At 45.1% G+C, this 15,136-nt stretch overlaps 3 protein-coding genes across 3 annotated transcripts; all 3 read left to right on the plus strand.

The window, feature by feature from the left end:
* The first annotated feature begins 1,331 nt into the window (after positions 1 to 1,331).
* smg8 (SMG8 nonsense mediated mRNA decay factor) lies at positions 1,332 to 7,019 on the plus strand. Its single transcript, XM_068331406.1, has 5 exons — positions 1,332 to 1,973; positions 2,715 to 3,618; positions 3,890 to 4,035; positions 4,919 to 5,800; positions 6,112 to 7,019. The coding sequence occupies exons 1-5, from the start codon at positions 1,350 to 1,352 to the stop codon at positions 6,319 to 6,321; spliced, it is 2,766 nt and encodes a 921-aa protein (XP_068187507.1). The 5' UTR covers positions 1,332 to 1,349; the 3' UTR covers positions 6,322 to 7,019.
* Positions 7,020 to 8,126: 1,107 nt separating this feature from the next.
* kcnj15 (potassium inwardly rectifying channel subfamily J member 15) lies at positions 8,127 to 10,716 on the plus strand. The gene is made up of 2 exons (XM_068331535.1): positions 8,127 to 8,354; positions 9,041 to 10,716. The coding sequence occupies exon 2, from the start codon at positions 9,095 to 9,097 to the stop codon at positions 10,112 to 10,114; it is 1,020 nt and encodes a 339-aa protein (XP_068187636.1). The 5' UTR covers positions 8,127 to 8,354; positions 9,041 to 9,094; the 3' UTR covers positions 10,115 to 10,716.
* Positions 10,717 to 12,007: 1,291 nt separating this feature from the next.
* vps26c (VPS26 endosomal protein sorting factor C) lies at positions 12,008 to 14,941 on the plus strand. The gene is made up of 8 exons (XM_068331004.1): positions 12,008 to 12,174; positions 12,676 to 12,819; positions 13,057 to 13,206; positions 13,586 to 13,666; positions 13,887 to 13,961; positions 14,037 to 14,187; positions 14,261 to 14,413; positions 14,587 to 14,941. Exons 1-8 carry the CDS (start codon positions 12,118 to 12,120, stop codon positions 14,667 to 14,669), a joined length of 894 nt encoding a protein of 297 aa, XP_068187105.1. The 5' UTR covers positions 12,008 to 12,117; the 3' UTR covers positions 14,670 to 14,941.
* The last annotated feature ends 195 nt before the right edge of the window (positions 14,942 to 15,136 follow it).

The raw sequence follows: 15,136 nt of genomic DNA on the forward strand, positions 1-15,136 counted from the left end.
AAGAAAATTTCCGAGAGATTGTTTGCCAAGATGCACAAAGAACAATCACGAAGGAGCTTTTTGGTATGTTGTATATCGCCTTAAAAGACCTTTCACCAGACTCAGTTCGGACTTTTCAGTTTGACTTCTTTCATGAAGTTTTGTGTACCGCTGACATGATTGTAATGGAAACTCTTAAAAAAAAAACAGTGCTAAATGAGGATTATGAACTTTTTTTCACAAAGATTCTGGGCAAGCTTGATGCTCTTTTTACAAAATATTTTGTCAAAGTATTAGTTTATCGTATGACAGAGAATTTCTCAATAAAACGAGATGGGAGAACTCAGCTGACAGACTTAATTATAGATATGTTTGGACCTTCACACAAGCCGGAAAAAGAAGAGGAATCGGAATTGTCAGACAAAACTACTAAATACATCAAACTTATGGAAGAGCTTGCAAAATCTGTACCTGTTCATAATGATTTCTCACTCATCAACAGCTTTGATTTGAAGGCATTTCCATGTGAGTCAAATGATTATATAACAGCAAACGCATGGATATTTATAGTCATGATGAATTGGTGGTTGGAAAGTCAGGTTAGCCATTACAGTTATAGGACTGCAACCCGTGTGATGTCAATTCTTCCAGAGATTGACCAAACATGTGAAGACCCACGAAATGCAATGATATTCAAAGATTACGTCAGAATGCTCATTGCACAGGTTGTGTGGAGGCTATGCCTCAAGGTGAAGAAGTTCCCACCAAACAGGGAAAGCATTGTGTCTCACTTATTTGAATTGTCATGGGCCGAAATTAAAGGTGAACAGAGTAAAATCAACAAGAACACCTTTGACAAGCAATACAAGGTCATTCTCAAAAAAATGTTTGCCAGGTTTGGCAGCTATAATACTGTCTTAAGGGCACTGAATACTGATGACCCTGACGTTGAAAGTTGTCTTGCAACGATTGTGAAAAAACAACTGTTCAAGTAAAGAAACAGGTTCTTCATACATTCTTCAGCATCCGAATGGGAAACAAGAAGATGGACACCTGTCGCCCTTAAGTCAGTCGGGATAGACTCCAGCAACCCTTGTAACCTGCAAAAAGCAGAAGAAGCAGACAAGAAGATGAATGAGTGGCTGAATGAATGAATGAATGAATGAATGAATGAATGAATGAATGAATGAATGACTTAGAAAAACACATTATCCGTATATTATCCCTATCAACTGTCTTAATTGAAACGTGCAGGTAGTCAAACCGGAACCTTTCACAAACATTGTAGCTCATCGGACGAATTAGTTTAGAAATCCGGAAATCGCACCGGAAGTTGGTGCGTCGTTATTTTTCTACCCCCCGAGTTCAACATGAAGGAAGCGAAGATGTCTGCGCCTGTGAGCATAGGAGACTTGCTCCAGGCAGACACGCAGGAGGACGGCGCCCACCGGGACGACGGGCTGTGTGTCGTTGGGGTGTTCGGGAAGAGCAACATGCAGTCGGGGCTGCCGAAGGAGTCTCTCATCAACGCGTTGGCGGACAAGAACATCTTCTCGCTGTTCGGCGGGCCGGAGGACGGCGGCGGCGCAGACAGCCACATCCAGGCCTTCTACAACCGGGACTCCCAGGTGCTCTACCTGGTGCTGTCGTCCGTGTGCGACAGCCGGCAGCTGCTCCGCGCCTGCCGGGCTCTGAGCGCCGGGACCGGCCACTCCGACGCCCACGACTTCTGGAAAGGCCTCGACAAGCAGCACTGCCTCCATCTGCTCTATATGTTCTCCGTGTGCCACGTCCTGCTGCTCGTCCACCCGAACCAGACGTTCGACGTGTCCTACGACCGGCTGTTCCGGGCCCTGGACGCCCTCCGGCAGAAGGTCCTGCCTCTGTTTCGGGCTGCCATCAAAGACTGTCCGGTGTCCATAGAGTGGAAGGTGAACTGTCGGCCGTGTCCTCCGCGCCTGCTCTTCGTGTTCCAGATGAACGGCTGTCTTAAGGTCTGGTTATTTATTTGCAACTAGATTTATAATTATATTTTATATATATATATATAATTTATAATTACTTCTAAGGTTTTGTCAAGTCTAGGTTTATTGTGTCAGTTCTAATTTCTGCAGTTGTATTTAATCATAATCAGAGGATATGTTTATTTGAATTGCTGATTTATTAGTACATTTTTCAAGTGGGATTAACACCCAACAGTTTGTATTCCACAAATGTGAATACTTGCATTTTTTATTATGGGAACAGGAGCATTTAAATGAGTCGTTCTCACTGTTGCTTAGTGGAAGCTCAATGTGTCACAGTAGAAGAGCATTTTTTTTAAATAATCCGTCTGCCCGGCTATTGTTAGACTGAAACTGTAGCTGGGCTTTATTAGGTTTAACACCATAGCAAACAGAATGTATTGATACGCGATCAGAGTGGAGACTTCTTGAAGTCCTGAGTTTTGAGGTGTTGCATCAAGTGCATCTTGTTTTTAAAAAAATATCCTGGAATTTGGGAATTTGTTTCCTGTTTTTTGGGGGGGGGGTTGTTTTTTGTCCTTAGGTGTGTAAATTGAAGAAAAAAGTTTTAAAAACTGTCTGAAAGGGAGCATGTTTTCTAAATTGTTGACCTACTTTTTCAAGTAGTAGTCTTTAGCAAGTTGAAGATATCTCGTAAAGTGCATCATATAAGCCTGAGAAGGCACACGTTTGTTTTATAAGTTGTTAATAGTCGTGTTTGTTTTTCCAAAGGTGTCGGGAAGCATGTCTGAGTCTGGAGGAAACCCTGACAAGCCTAAGAAGCACTCCCCCAGGAGGCGCCTGCAACATGCCCTGGAGGACCAGATTTATCGCATCTTCCGTAAGAGCAGGGTTCTGACCAACCAGAGCAGCAACTGCTTGTTCACCGTGCCAGCCAACCAAGCCTTCGTCTACATGGTCCCCACGGTGGAGGAGGACCCAGTGGGTGCCTTGCTCGGTCAGCTGAGGTCTGACTGTATCTTGAAAGAACACGACTCCACCGTCTCCATATCGGGGCCCAGACGATATCAGCAGATCCGTCGTGCGGCTCGTCCATCTGGCTTCAGTAGCGACTCGGGCAGCATGTTGGCGGGAGGTCAGCTGACGGACTGCACCCTGAAGGAGTTCCTGTGGCAGCACATAGAGCTGGTCCTCACAAAGAAGGGCTTTGACGACAGCGTCGGCCGCAATCCACAACCTTCACACTTCGAGCTGCCGACTTTCTCCAAATGGGTCCAGGTTGCGTCCAGACTTCACCAGTTTCTGATTAGCACCACAGATGAAGAAATGGTCGAGCTGACCGCCAAAGTGCAAAGTCAGCTGAAGGTTTTAGAAGGTTTTCTCGATGCAGACACAAAGTTTTCTGAGAACAGATGCCAAAAAGCCCTGCCACTGGCTCACAGCGCTTACCAGTCCAACCTTCCCCATAACTACACCACCACGGTGCACAAGAACCAGCTTGCACAAGCCCTGCGGGTGTACAGCCAGCACGCCAGAGGTGTGGCTTTCCAGCGTTACGCTCTGCAGCTTCATGAGGACTGCTACAAGTTCTGGAGCAATGGTCACCAACTTTGTGAGGAGCGAAGCCTGTCGGACCAGCACTGTGTTCACAAGTTCCATCTGCTGCCTCAGCCAGGTACTGAGCTGCGTCAGGGTCGGCCAGGACAAACGTAATGAATGTCATGTACATCATGTATAACACAACAACTGTAGAAGTATTTCAGTGATTATCAGACAAAGCTGTACCTCACAACTCACTCAGGGTTTAACGCCGCAGAAAAATAACTTCTAAAATATTTGTGTAAATCCTTGTTTCCGCTCTGACGTTCATTTCTGTTTTTGCATTTATATTACATCAAATATAGTTGAGAGAAAACTAATAACAGATGTGGTGTTGATCCCTTCAGGAGAGAAACCCGACATGGACCGAAACCCACCCATCCTGACCCACAACAGCAGGGGGCGCTCCACCAGCTCCTGTAACTGCGGCAGGAAGCAGGCTCCACGCGAAGATCCATTTGATATTCAGGCGGCCAATTATGACTTCTACCAGGTCAGGACGCCTTCCACACTCAGGAAGGCACAAGAAGCCTTCATTCAACTTTAAGTCATTCTAAGACAGTCATTGGTTTATGTGTCACTTAGAAAGAAATGCATAAAGAACATGTTTGTGAACCCTGATGGGAGGTGAAGGAATCGATGGAAGTGTGGCGTGGATCTGGAAAGGGGAGGAATTTACAATTTTTGTGTAAATGCCCCTTGAACCTGATCATCCTGGGTGGAGGAGGAGGGGGAATTTTTCACTTTTTAAGCCTTGTAGAAGACATCTCTGGTGTTTGACTGCTCTCTGTTGTCTCACTGTGATATTCAGGTGTTCATTTAGTTTTATTTCAACACCCGTCCAGTGATGGCTGGTCAATCTGAGTGTCATCCAGTAAACACAGGACTGAAGTAGAAGCACAGACACAAAGCAAAAGGCTGCAGAGATGAAGTGTTGGAGTGACTGCTATCAGGCCGCCTGATGCATTACTAGATGCAGTCAAACCAACTGAGGAGACTCTGACCTCTGACCTCTGAAATTTGGTCGTCTTGGTCAGGTGGTCATTTTACATAAAAGAGAGACTCGTAATCAAACAGATTGTTTCCAGGTTAAGAAGCTCTAATAATTTTAAATGTACAGAAAACAAAATCATTGACAGTCTCAGCCTGGTGGGGAGATGGTATAAAGATCAGAGGTTTCATATTCATTACTTATTGTGTTAGCAGTAGAGACGACGTCGCTCATGCCTTGATGTTTCCATCAATAAATCCGGTGTCTGTCCATCGATCGATGACGGGGATCTTTTCCATCACTCACACACCCAGCATTAACGTCGTCTTTCCCATTCTCACGTTACCGCACATTATTTTCCGTGTCTGTTTCTCTTCTTGAACAGATGCTGGAGGAGAAATGCTGCGCGAAGCTGGACAGGATTGAGTTTCCGGTGTTCCAGCCCAGCACCCCCGACCCCGCCCCGGCCAGCGACCAAGCTCAGCGACTCCCGTGCGAGGCCTCGGGGTCTGGTGAAGAGGGGAGGGTGAAGGAGCAAAGCACGGCCCAGAGCCACACCCCCGGAGACACCAGCCTGAGCCTGGCTCTCAGCCTGGGTCAGTCCACCGACAGCCTGGGCCCCTACGGGGAGGGGGACGGGCCCGAAGCCCAAGTGCCGCAAAAGAGGCCGAGCCTGGCCGATCGGCAGCCGTCCACCGTGGAGTACCTCCCTGGTATGATGCACTCCGGCTGCCCCAAGGGCCTGCTGCCCAAGTTCTCCAGCTGGTCGCTGGTCAAACTGGGACCAGCAAAGTCGTACAACTGCCACACTGGTCTGGAGCAGCCGGGCTTCCTACCCGGCTCGTCCTTCCTCCTGCCGTGGGATTTGGTGATTCGCTCTCGGTCAGAGGAGGACGCAGGACCGTCAGAGGCGTTGGATGGAAGCTCCTCGTGGCCGGCCCCCAATAAGACCCTGGTGGGGAAGCGGGGAAGCACCGGAGGACTGGGGAGGAGTCGCAGGAGGGACGATATGGCTCGTGTGTTCGTGGGGTTCGAGTATGAAGACAGCAGAGGACGGCGCTTCATTAGCAGCGGTCCTGACAAAATAGTGAAGGTCCTGGGGCCAGGGGGGGCCAAGGACCCCGCCACCAGGGTGCTAAACACCGACATGCCACTCTACATCCTCTCGCCCTCCCAGGGCCGCGGTCTCAAGCCTCATTACGCCCAGCTGGCTCGCCTTTATGTGGTGGTGCCCGACGCGCCGCTGGAGGTTACGCTCAACCCACAGGTGAGCAGCTCAAAGTGTTGAAGCACGGTCAAGTCAGCAGTGATAGTTCTAGATTTACACTTTATGAGCTTTATTTATTTAGTTTAGGGTCCATAAGGTCTCACGTTATGTTCCCAATGTAAATACGACCACTGACATAAAATATTACATCAATAATAAAGAAGAAACGGTCACAAATAAAGGTATTTTATCTTGATTTGCAGGAATCGGTGTGTTTTCGACACCAACGTGTTGTTAATCCTCACAGTGTGTGTGTGTGTGTGTGTGTGTGTGTGTGTGTGTGTGTGTGTGTGTGTGTGTGATGTGTTCAGGTGCAGCCCGGTCCTCCTCCCTGCCCACTTTTCCACCCAGAACAAATGGATTTGGTGTTGCCGTCTGACGGTCTCTGGGTCCTGCGCTTCCCGTTCTCCTACGCCACAGATCGCGGCCCCTGTTACCCCCCCAAAGAGAACCAACCGCTCAGCAACTACAAAGTACTGCGAGGTGTCTTGAAGGCCACCACTGCTAACCCCCCGCAGTGAGGTGACCTTCAGCATCCCGGACCTCGCTGCAGTCATTTTCCTCATGAAGGAGGCTGACAACAGTCCGTCTGTGGGACGATGGCCTCAACTCATGACACCGATGTTTACAACCAATGACAACCACTTCTATTTCCTCCAGACCCCCCCACCCCTTCACTTTCCAGACACCAGATTGTGGGGAGCTGCTCGCTCTATTCATATATGTGGCTAAAACAACTAGAACATCTCCCCCCGTGTCACGCTGTCATTGTCCAGCTATGCGAGGTTGAGAAAACCAGCGGGATACGTTACAACACTGAGAATGTCTGTTTTTTTCCATTTAAGTTTGCCTGAATAGTTACTGATAATTAAGCTGATGTCATGAGTTTTCTGCAACAAATCACTTAAAAGTTGCCCCATTCATTTCATGCACGCTGTTTTTGGCTATACGTTAGATTATTTGTTTCCAGAAGTGGGGATTGGCTCAAACATGCATAATGCTTCACAGTAAAAACACATCTGTAATAATGTGTAAGATATGTACAGTAATCATAAAATTAAATAGTTCATAAAATAATAAATAGAATAATCGTAAAATTATGATTATAAAATGTGGCTTGAAATGTCAGAAAAATGTTAATAACAAGACTAAATATTGTTATAAACATGTAAATACATACATGTGTGTGTCATGTAAAGTCATGTATGAATAAATGCTGAAGAAATATATTTTTGCATCCCGCTTCAAAGCGGTGACGTATTGCGATTGTCAGTGTTGTGTCCGTCCGTTCGTATGTCCACCTTCGCAACCGTTGCAGATAGAACGATGAAACAAAAAGCGTATTACTCAGGCAGCAAAGGGGATGAAAATGAGATGATGACCTCCGGAAAACTAGGTCAAGGTCAAACATCAACTTTTGCACACTCAGGAACCAGATAGAAAGACGAGGGAGAAGGCCAGCGTGTGTAAGACCGTAGATCAAGCTAGTGCTTTGCTCTACGACACTAGGTCAGCGCAAGAAAGGACTCGAACCCGGGACCTGTTAGCTGTGAGGTGGCGCCTCTACCCAGCCTGATGAACAACAATAAGAAGGCTGTCGGTGACGTCAGGCTCAGCACACAGGAATGTGGGTAATGACAGTCGGGTTAATGATAAAGCTCCTGACTCTTATTGTAGGTCATGTGGTCCAAACACCCATCAGGACTTAAAGAAACATCCCGCACATTATAAAACACTTCAGCCTCTATCAGAGCCTGAACGCAACACGTTTCATTCACCTGCTTTGAACGCCTCACGACCACTTCAGCTGCCAGCCTTCATCAGCCTCATCATCATCATCACCACGCTTAAAACTCATCATCAGACGCATCATTTCCAGTCCTTTTAGTGATTAGCCGTCTATCTGGTCTACTTGACCTGAAGGTCACCTCAACAACTGTCCTTTCAGTGTTGGAACTTCAACTCTTCAGCTTCCTGCCATCTTTTAGACTAATTAATAAATGTCTTCCTTCTTTTTTTTACTACCACATTGACGGCTTTCAGTCTTTCCCATCTCTGCTGTCACACAAAGAATTTCCAGATCAGGACAACACAAACTGTTTCACATTGAAATAGGAAATGATCTCTTCCCAGTATTCATCTCCAGTTACAGATCAGAATTCAGTGACTTCACTGTTTATTTACGATGTCGTGAAGTTGTGTTGCCCTTCATAGCAGTCGTCTGGGTGCATGTGTAAAACAACAACACCGACAGAAGGAGCGTGAATGGGTGGGGCTGGGCTGAGTAGAAGCCAACCCACAGGTGTGTTACCGTTTACGGCTCGACGTTGTCTTTCATTTCTCCTCAGCCCTCGATGAGACTGTGCCAAAGTTCAGAGCTCAAAATCAGAACAAAACGAGTAAGAAGACACGAGCTGGATGATCCCTGGAAGCGTCGAGTTACGGGTGGACTGACCCTGAGAAAGTGAGGACCAACACCTGAGACCATTCCACACCTGAAACCGTTCCACACCTGAAACCGTTCCACACCTGAGACCAGGCAGAGGAGCGGGGTGTGAGTATGAAGCACTGATTTATCAGGAATCAATGATTAATTAAAGGAACATTCAGTCCTGAAACAGTTTACTGCCAAGTTAACCTTCAAGCTTGGTCGTTGTGTAAGAGATGGTCTTTGATTAGATAGATAGATAGATAGATTATTAATCCGAGAGGAAATTGTACTAAACAGATTAGACATGCAGTCTGTTATGGGTTTTATTTTACATATTATATTTTATCTGTTTTAGATTATTCTATATTATTATTAATCACGGATAAACTTAAACCTTTTTTATTCACACAATAAATAATGTAATGTAAATTGTAAAAAATGTGTTTATTATTCCTTATTCATTATTCCTTATTGCTTCTCTTCCACCTTTTAATGCACCGACACCGCGTCAAGTTCCCCGTGTGCTAAACTTCACTGTACCTGGAAATAAACTATTTTCTGATTCTGATTCTGAATGGTCATAAATAAAAGCTGAGGTACTAGTACTTTATTGAAGTTTCAATATTCTATTTGAGAAAACATTTAAACATTATATTGATCATTATTTTGCCATCCATCCATTTTGACAGCCACTGCAACCAGGTCTTAAAACCAGCGTTTTCTCTTTCAGTAGTGCTTCTCATTCATTAGTACAGTAATCTTTAAATGATGACATGATGACGACATATTGATCTTGTCTGTTTTGTCAGTCCTTCGTTGGCGTTGTCGAACTCAAACACCGGACTGAACTGGCTCAGATCATTATGGTCACCAACAAGACTGAGGTCCAGCGGAGGATCGTGTCCAAGGACGGCCACAACAACGTGCGTATCGACAACGTGGAGGGCATGGTCAAGCTGTACCTGCACGACATCTGGACCACGGTGGTGGACATGAAGTGGCGCTACAAACTCACTCTGTTCGCCTCCACCTTCGTCATGACCTGGTTCATCTTCGGGGTCATCTTTTACTTCATCGGCATGGGCAACGGGGACTTGGAGTCCGGCCTGAGTTCCAACCACACCCCCTGTGTGATGAACGTGGAGACCCTCACCGGAGCCTTCCTGTTCTCCCTGGAGTCTCAAACCACCATCGGGTATGGTTTCCGCTACATCTCAGAGGAGTGTCCTCTGGCTATCTTCACCCTGGTGGCTCAGCTCGTCATCACCGGCCTGGCTGAGATCTTCGTTACCGGGGCGTTTCTAGCCAAACTGGCTCGGCCCAAGAAGCGAGCGGAGACCATCAAGTTCAGCCAGTCGGCGGTGATCTGCAGGCACCAGGGCCGACTGGTCCTGATGGTGAGAGTGGCCAACATGAGGAAGAGCCTCCTGATCCAGTGTCAGCTCTCAGGGAAGCTGCTCCACTCCAATGTGACAGAGGAGGGCGAAAAGACTCAAGTCCACCAGAGCTCCGTGGATTTCTACATGGACTCCAGCGGCGAGTGTCCGTTCCTCATCCTCCCGCTCACCTTCTACCACGTTCTGGATGATCGCAGCCCGTTGGCGGGACTCAACGCTAAAAACCTCCTCACGCGTGACTTCGAGCTGCTCGTTACGCTCAACGCCACCATGGAGTCGACGGCCGCCACGTGCCAGAGTCGCACCTCATACGTTCCGCAGGAGATCCTCTGGGGTTACGAGTTCAAACCGGTGCTATTCAGCACCACCGGGGGGCGCTATGTGGCTGATTTCAACTTTTTTGATAAGGTACAGGTGAGCAACGATGCAGCGTTCCTCAGTAACAACACAGAGAAGTTAAAGCTGGAGGAGGAGTATAAGAAGTAACAGAGGAAGCATCACTTTATGTTGTGTCTGATGGGTCAGCCTGGACTGTTGTTGAGTCTGGAAATCCACTCCAAATGTTTATTGTCTTAAGTGATTTTAGTACAATTCTCTCAAAGAAGTCCTAAAATTTTCCAGCAGAATTGATAATGAGACATAACCTGCATGTTATCACTCAGTTTATTCAATATCACATTGGTATATATTTTTCCAGTTTAAAAAATGCATTTTTAAAATGTTTTTATTGAGTACTGTATGTTAAAATCTCTTTGTTGCTGGTTAAAATATATCAGACTGTGTTTCACTACAAGTTTTTAGTTTCACCAACTGTCAAATATTTCCAAGGGTTTTTGAGAATTAATTATTTTGAAGCTACAGTTATATTAGCTTATAGCTTATAGAAACCCACACAATGGTTCTATTTGTGTTGTGAGTTAAACAAGCATCAATCTAATATAAAAATATTTCTGACTAAATGGAACGTTGGATTTTCAGAAACTTTTAATATTTCTGCTCGCTTATAATTTCCACTTAGATAATTTAAGTTGCAACCAAGGTGTTAATTAGCACCAACCCTGATCAATAAAACACCTTTTAATTAAATCTGTGTGGTAAATGATGTGAAACCTTTGTTATAACAGGAAAACAACCTTTTAAATATGTTGGGTTTAGTTCTCAGGATGAAGAAAAACAAACTCTCTAAAGATTAATATAATTGCTGAAGTGAATTAATGTTTGTTCATTTGATAAAAACAAAATTAATGTTCCATAACCTCTTTTGAAAACAGAAACTGGATATATTCCAGTTTCTGTTTCCATACCCTGGGGTTGGCTCCAGTTCTCATAGAGAATGGACGACGGGATGAATGGATGAATGGTGAAGTCATTTAAAGGACAAAACTGGTTCTTCCACCAGCTCCCCTGTCGTTGGTCTCCAGTTTTTGTTGTGGCAACAACACAGAGCAGCCAGTAGCTCCAACCATGGGCGTGTGGATCAGAGAGGAATGACCTCTAGTCCAGAGCAGATGATTGTTGACCGTCAGACACAAACAGGTTTTAATCACCTGGAATAAACTTCCAGCCCATAATAAGAAATACCCATACAATATAACAGAATGTGAATCACTGCTTGGTATAATGTGAGGAGAACAGACATGCAGATGTTGGATGGGGATGGAGAAGGTTATATGATCACACTCAACTGTTGGATTGTCTTGGGTAAGAAGTCATCAGTGGATTCTGATGGGTTTATGAAAGGAGGATCGTCGACCGAGAATGAGTCGATTATGTTTCAAAGTAGTTCTGGATGCAGACACAAAATCTGAATAACCCCAGTTTCTGTCACTTTTGCGAGATACTACATGTCTAGAAGTCTTTTAAATACCATGAAAATAAGAACAATGATATTCAAATGTTCAAAATAAAAAAAATACATAAGGTTGAACAACATAATTTTCTACCTGTTATATCCAGATGATTATTTAGATTTTTTTGATTTGAACAGGAATATTGAGAAGGACTGCCGCAGCATCAGTGTCAAATCAACACAGTTCATAAAGATTGGATTTCATGTATGCGTGAAAGGTGAAAGAAGCTGAGTTCAGACTGGATCCAGATGCCCATTATTCCGGGAAATAATTTTGCTGATAATCAACAGTGATCACAAATAATTAGATAAAGACCTTTATTGTCCCAGGTCTTTTTAGGTGGTCCAGTATTTTTTTACTTTTCACGTATTTAGAAAGTACAGGGATGTGGAGGGATGTCTAGTTTGAGATAGTGGCGACCCATTCATTTTGAACCATTTAGGCCGGAGGACTTTTGGAGGAACACACGCCGAAGTTTTATTTTATTCTGAAGGACCTAAACCGGAAGTCATCTTATTTACTACCCCTGCGGAAAACGGAGCACGGTAACCGGATGTAGACGAAAACATTTCATTTCTTATTTGTTTTAATGACGACAGTCTTTAGTCAATTCGTTAAATGTTAGTCTGAAGGTCAGAAATGAGCGTCACGTTAGATATAAGACTAAAAAGAGCTAATAAAGTTTACCATGAAGGGGTAAGTACGTAATGACAGTCAGCTGACGAGCTGACTGCTAAGCTAACCCATCTATCTGTGTTTGACTACAAATGTCTGGTAATGGTGGAGTTCATGAAGACATCAGTCAGCTGATGAGCGGAGAGTCATGCTGTCACCGTAACGCTGTCTGAAGGGGAAGGACAAACTGGTTCATGTGTTGTTTTCTCTTGTGCCTGTTTAGTGTTGCTATTGGTCAAAGATGCCATTAAAAGTTAGTAAGGAATAAAAAAAAATTTTTCTTTCGAAGAGCATAAACTCACTAAGTAAATTTGTGAATAAATCCAATGTCATGTTTTAAAATCCTTTGAGTGTACTTTAGTGGAAATACAGTCAAGGTTCCTCATCGGGTCCCAGCATGCATCCACCAAAGCCCAGGTGGCTGCAGCAGCTCCCACTGCATCAGGTCCTTAGTGGTGCTGTGTGTGTGTGTGTGTGTGTGTGTGTGTGTGTGTGTGTGTGTGTTTGTATGTGTGTGTGTAGGAAACGGTGGCTGGGGTCATCCAGCTGGTGTGTAAGGAGGCGCTGCAGCATCAATGCATCTCCCTGAACATGGAGGGTCTGGTCAACCTGCAGCTGAGCTCCAAGAGTGTCGGTGTCTTCGAGGCGTTCTACAACTCTGTCAAGGTGAGCAGTGACCTGTTAACGTGTTGTTCAGAGGGTCTGTATAAAAATGCATTCTTCCCTAGGGATTAAATCGAGCGTCACAGAAACATCAGCCCGTCCTGAAATTGTATTTTGTGAAGAAAACAAGATATTTGTTTTGGTCTATAGAGAAAATGAACATTTATTCACCATGAAAATAAAATGAAACACAATGAGAGAAGTGTTAATGGACTAGAGTGACTTTCTGTCTTGTTGCAGCCCATCTCACTGATCAGCTGTAACATCGAGGTGGCCAAAGCCGGAAAAGTCCCCGCAGGGAAGACCGAGATTCCCTTTGAATTCCCTCTGACCGCCAAAGGCAACAAGGTTCTGTACGAGACCTACCACGGAGTGTTCGTCAACATTCAGGTGAGCCAGCCTCATATCAGCACGCACGCACACACACACACACACACACACACACACACATTGAACAGAACAAGTTGACATTTAATTCCTTCATTTTTGTCTTTCCAGGTTTAGTTTATTGGTCTTTAATTTCTTTAAAAACTGTTTGCAAACTCAATTGGAGTCACAAAAATGAGTCCATCCTTTGACCGCATCCTGCATGTAGAGAATGATCACAACATGTTGGGGAACATTCGAATATAAAGGAAAACAGTGTCTTAAATCCCGAGTGTCTCATAAAGACAAGAGTGAACAAATTAGTTGTGGAAAAGTCGGAGCTCATGGCGCTCAAAAGCCATACGACCGACATCGGATGTAAAAGCTGCCGTCTCCTCCTCAGTACTCCCTCCGCTGTGACCTGAAGCGCTCCCTGCTGACCAAAGACCTGAGCAGGAGCTGCGAGTTCATCGTTCACAGTCAGGTGAGAGCGACTGATGGTGATGAACTAATTTAAAACAAACATGGCTTCTATTGAGTAATAGAAACAATATAAAAATATACAAATAACAAATAAAAGCTCTGTCAAAACAGAATTATTTAAATCTGAGGAAATTTGCTTGTGCAAAAGTCATGAGAAATAAGAATAAATGTCATTTTGCGTCCTCCGGCGTAACCTCTGATATTTGCTGTTTCTTTTGCAGCCACAGATATCTAAAGTTGTCCCCACTCCAGTCAACTTCACCATCACCCCAGACACCCTGCAGAACATGCGTGAGGTGAGACACTGGATTTCATTGACTGTCGTTCTACTGAAGACGCTCTGACGGGAGGAACCTGTTCTACGCCCACAGAGGAGCGCTGTGCCGAAGTTTCTGATCAGAGGCCATCTGGACACCACCAACTGTCTGATCAGCCAGCCGCTGACCGGAGAGCTGGTGGTGGAGAACTCCGACGTTCCCATCAAGAGCATTGAGCTGCAGCTGGTGCGAGTGGAGACCTGCGGTGAGTGAAGCTGCAGATGATTGGTCGAACAGTTAAGCGCTGCAGATCTTCTCAACGACGTCTCTGCGCTCAGGTTGTGCTGAAGGTTACGCCAGAGACGCCACAGAGATCCAGAACATCCAGATCGCCGAGGGCAACGTGTGCCACAGCTTCCCCATCCCCATCTACATGGTGTTCCCCCGGCTGTTCACCTGCCCCACGCTGGAGACCACCAACTTCAAAGTGGGTCAGTAGGGGCCCTTAGTGGGTTCAGGTGTTCAGTCAGTCAATAAGTAGCAGCCAATCATAGGCAGAGTACGGTGGGATCGCGTCCCGGTACGTTGAATGAAAAGTTTCTCCCTCCAAAGGTTGTATAGACACGTGTGGAAGTTACACGTGTCGTCTTTCTTCCTGTTCTAGAGTTTGAAGTCAACGTCGTCATCGTGCTTCACGACGATCACCTGATCACAGAGAACTTCCCTCTGAAGCTGTGCAGAGTCTGAACGTCACGCCGGCAGGAACGTTTCCCTCAGACGCTCCTGTGGCAGTTTTTAAACTGCAGGATTCTTCCTCCTATGGACGTCGGATCTCATCTCCTTCATCATGTGAACTTTAGACCAGAAATCCTGTTAACCCACAACCACTCAGAAAATCATGTTCTAAATGTCACCAAAAGGATCGAAAGATTGTCTCTTTGTGATTGTTTTCTAATATTTCAGTTCAATTCATGTAATTTTTAAGTAAAAATTTTTGTGGATGATGTGATTGAAGACTTTTTGCCTTTGGTAGAACTTAACACAATGATATGTTAATATTAAAAACAAAATTCTAATTAGTATTAATGTCACTTTTATATATATAAAAGGACACTGAGCAGCACGTCGTAAATCTGCTTACTGATGTGAGATCTGACCCCCTAGTCATCACTGCAATTTGCTCGGTTGTCATGGAGATGGAGGAAAATGATGAT

Source organism: Antennarius striatus, chromosome 13, assembly GCF_040054535.1.
Source record: "Antennarius striatus isolate MH-2024 chromosome 13, ASM4005453v1, whole genome shotgun sequence".
NCBI classification, from domain to species: Eukaryota; Metazoa; Chordata; class Actinopteri; order Lophiiformes; family Antennariidae; genus Antennarius; species Antennarius striatus.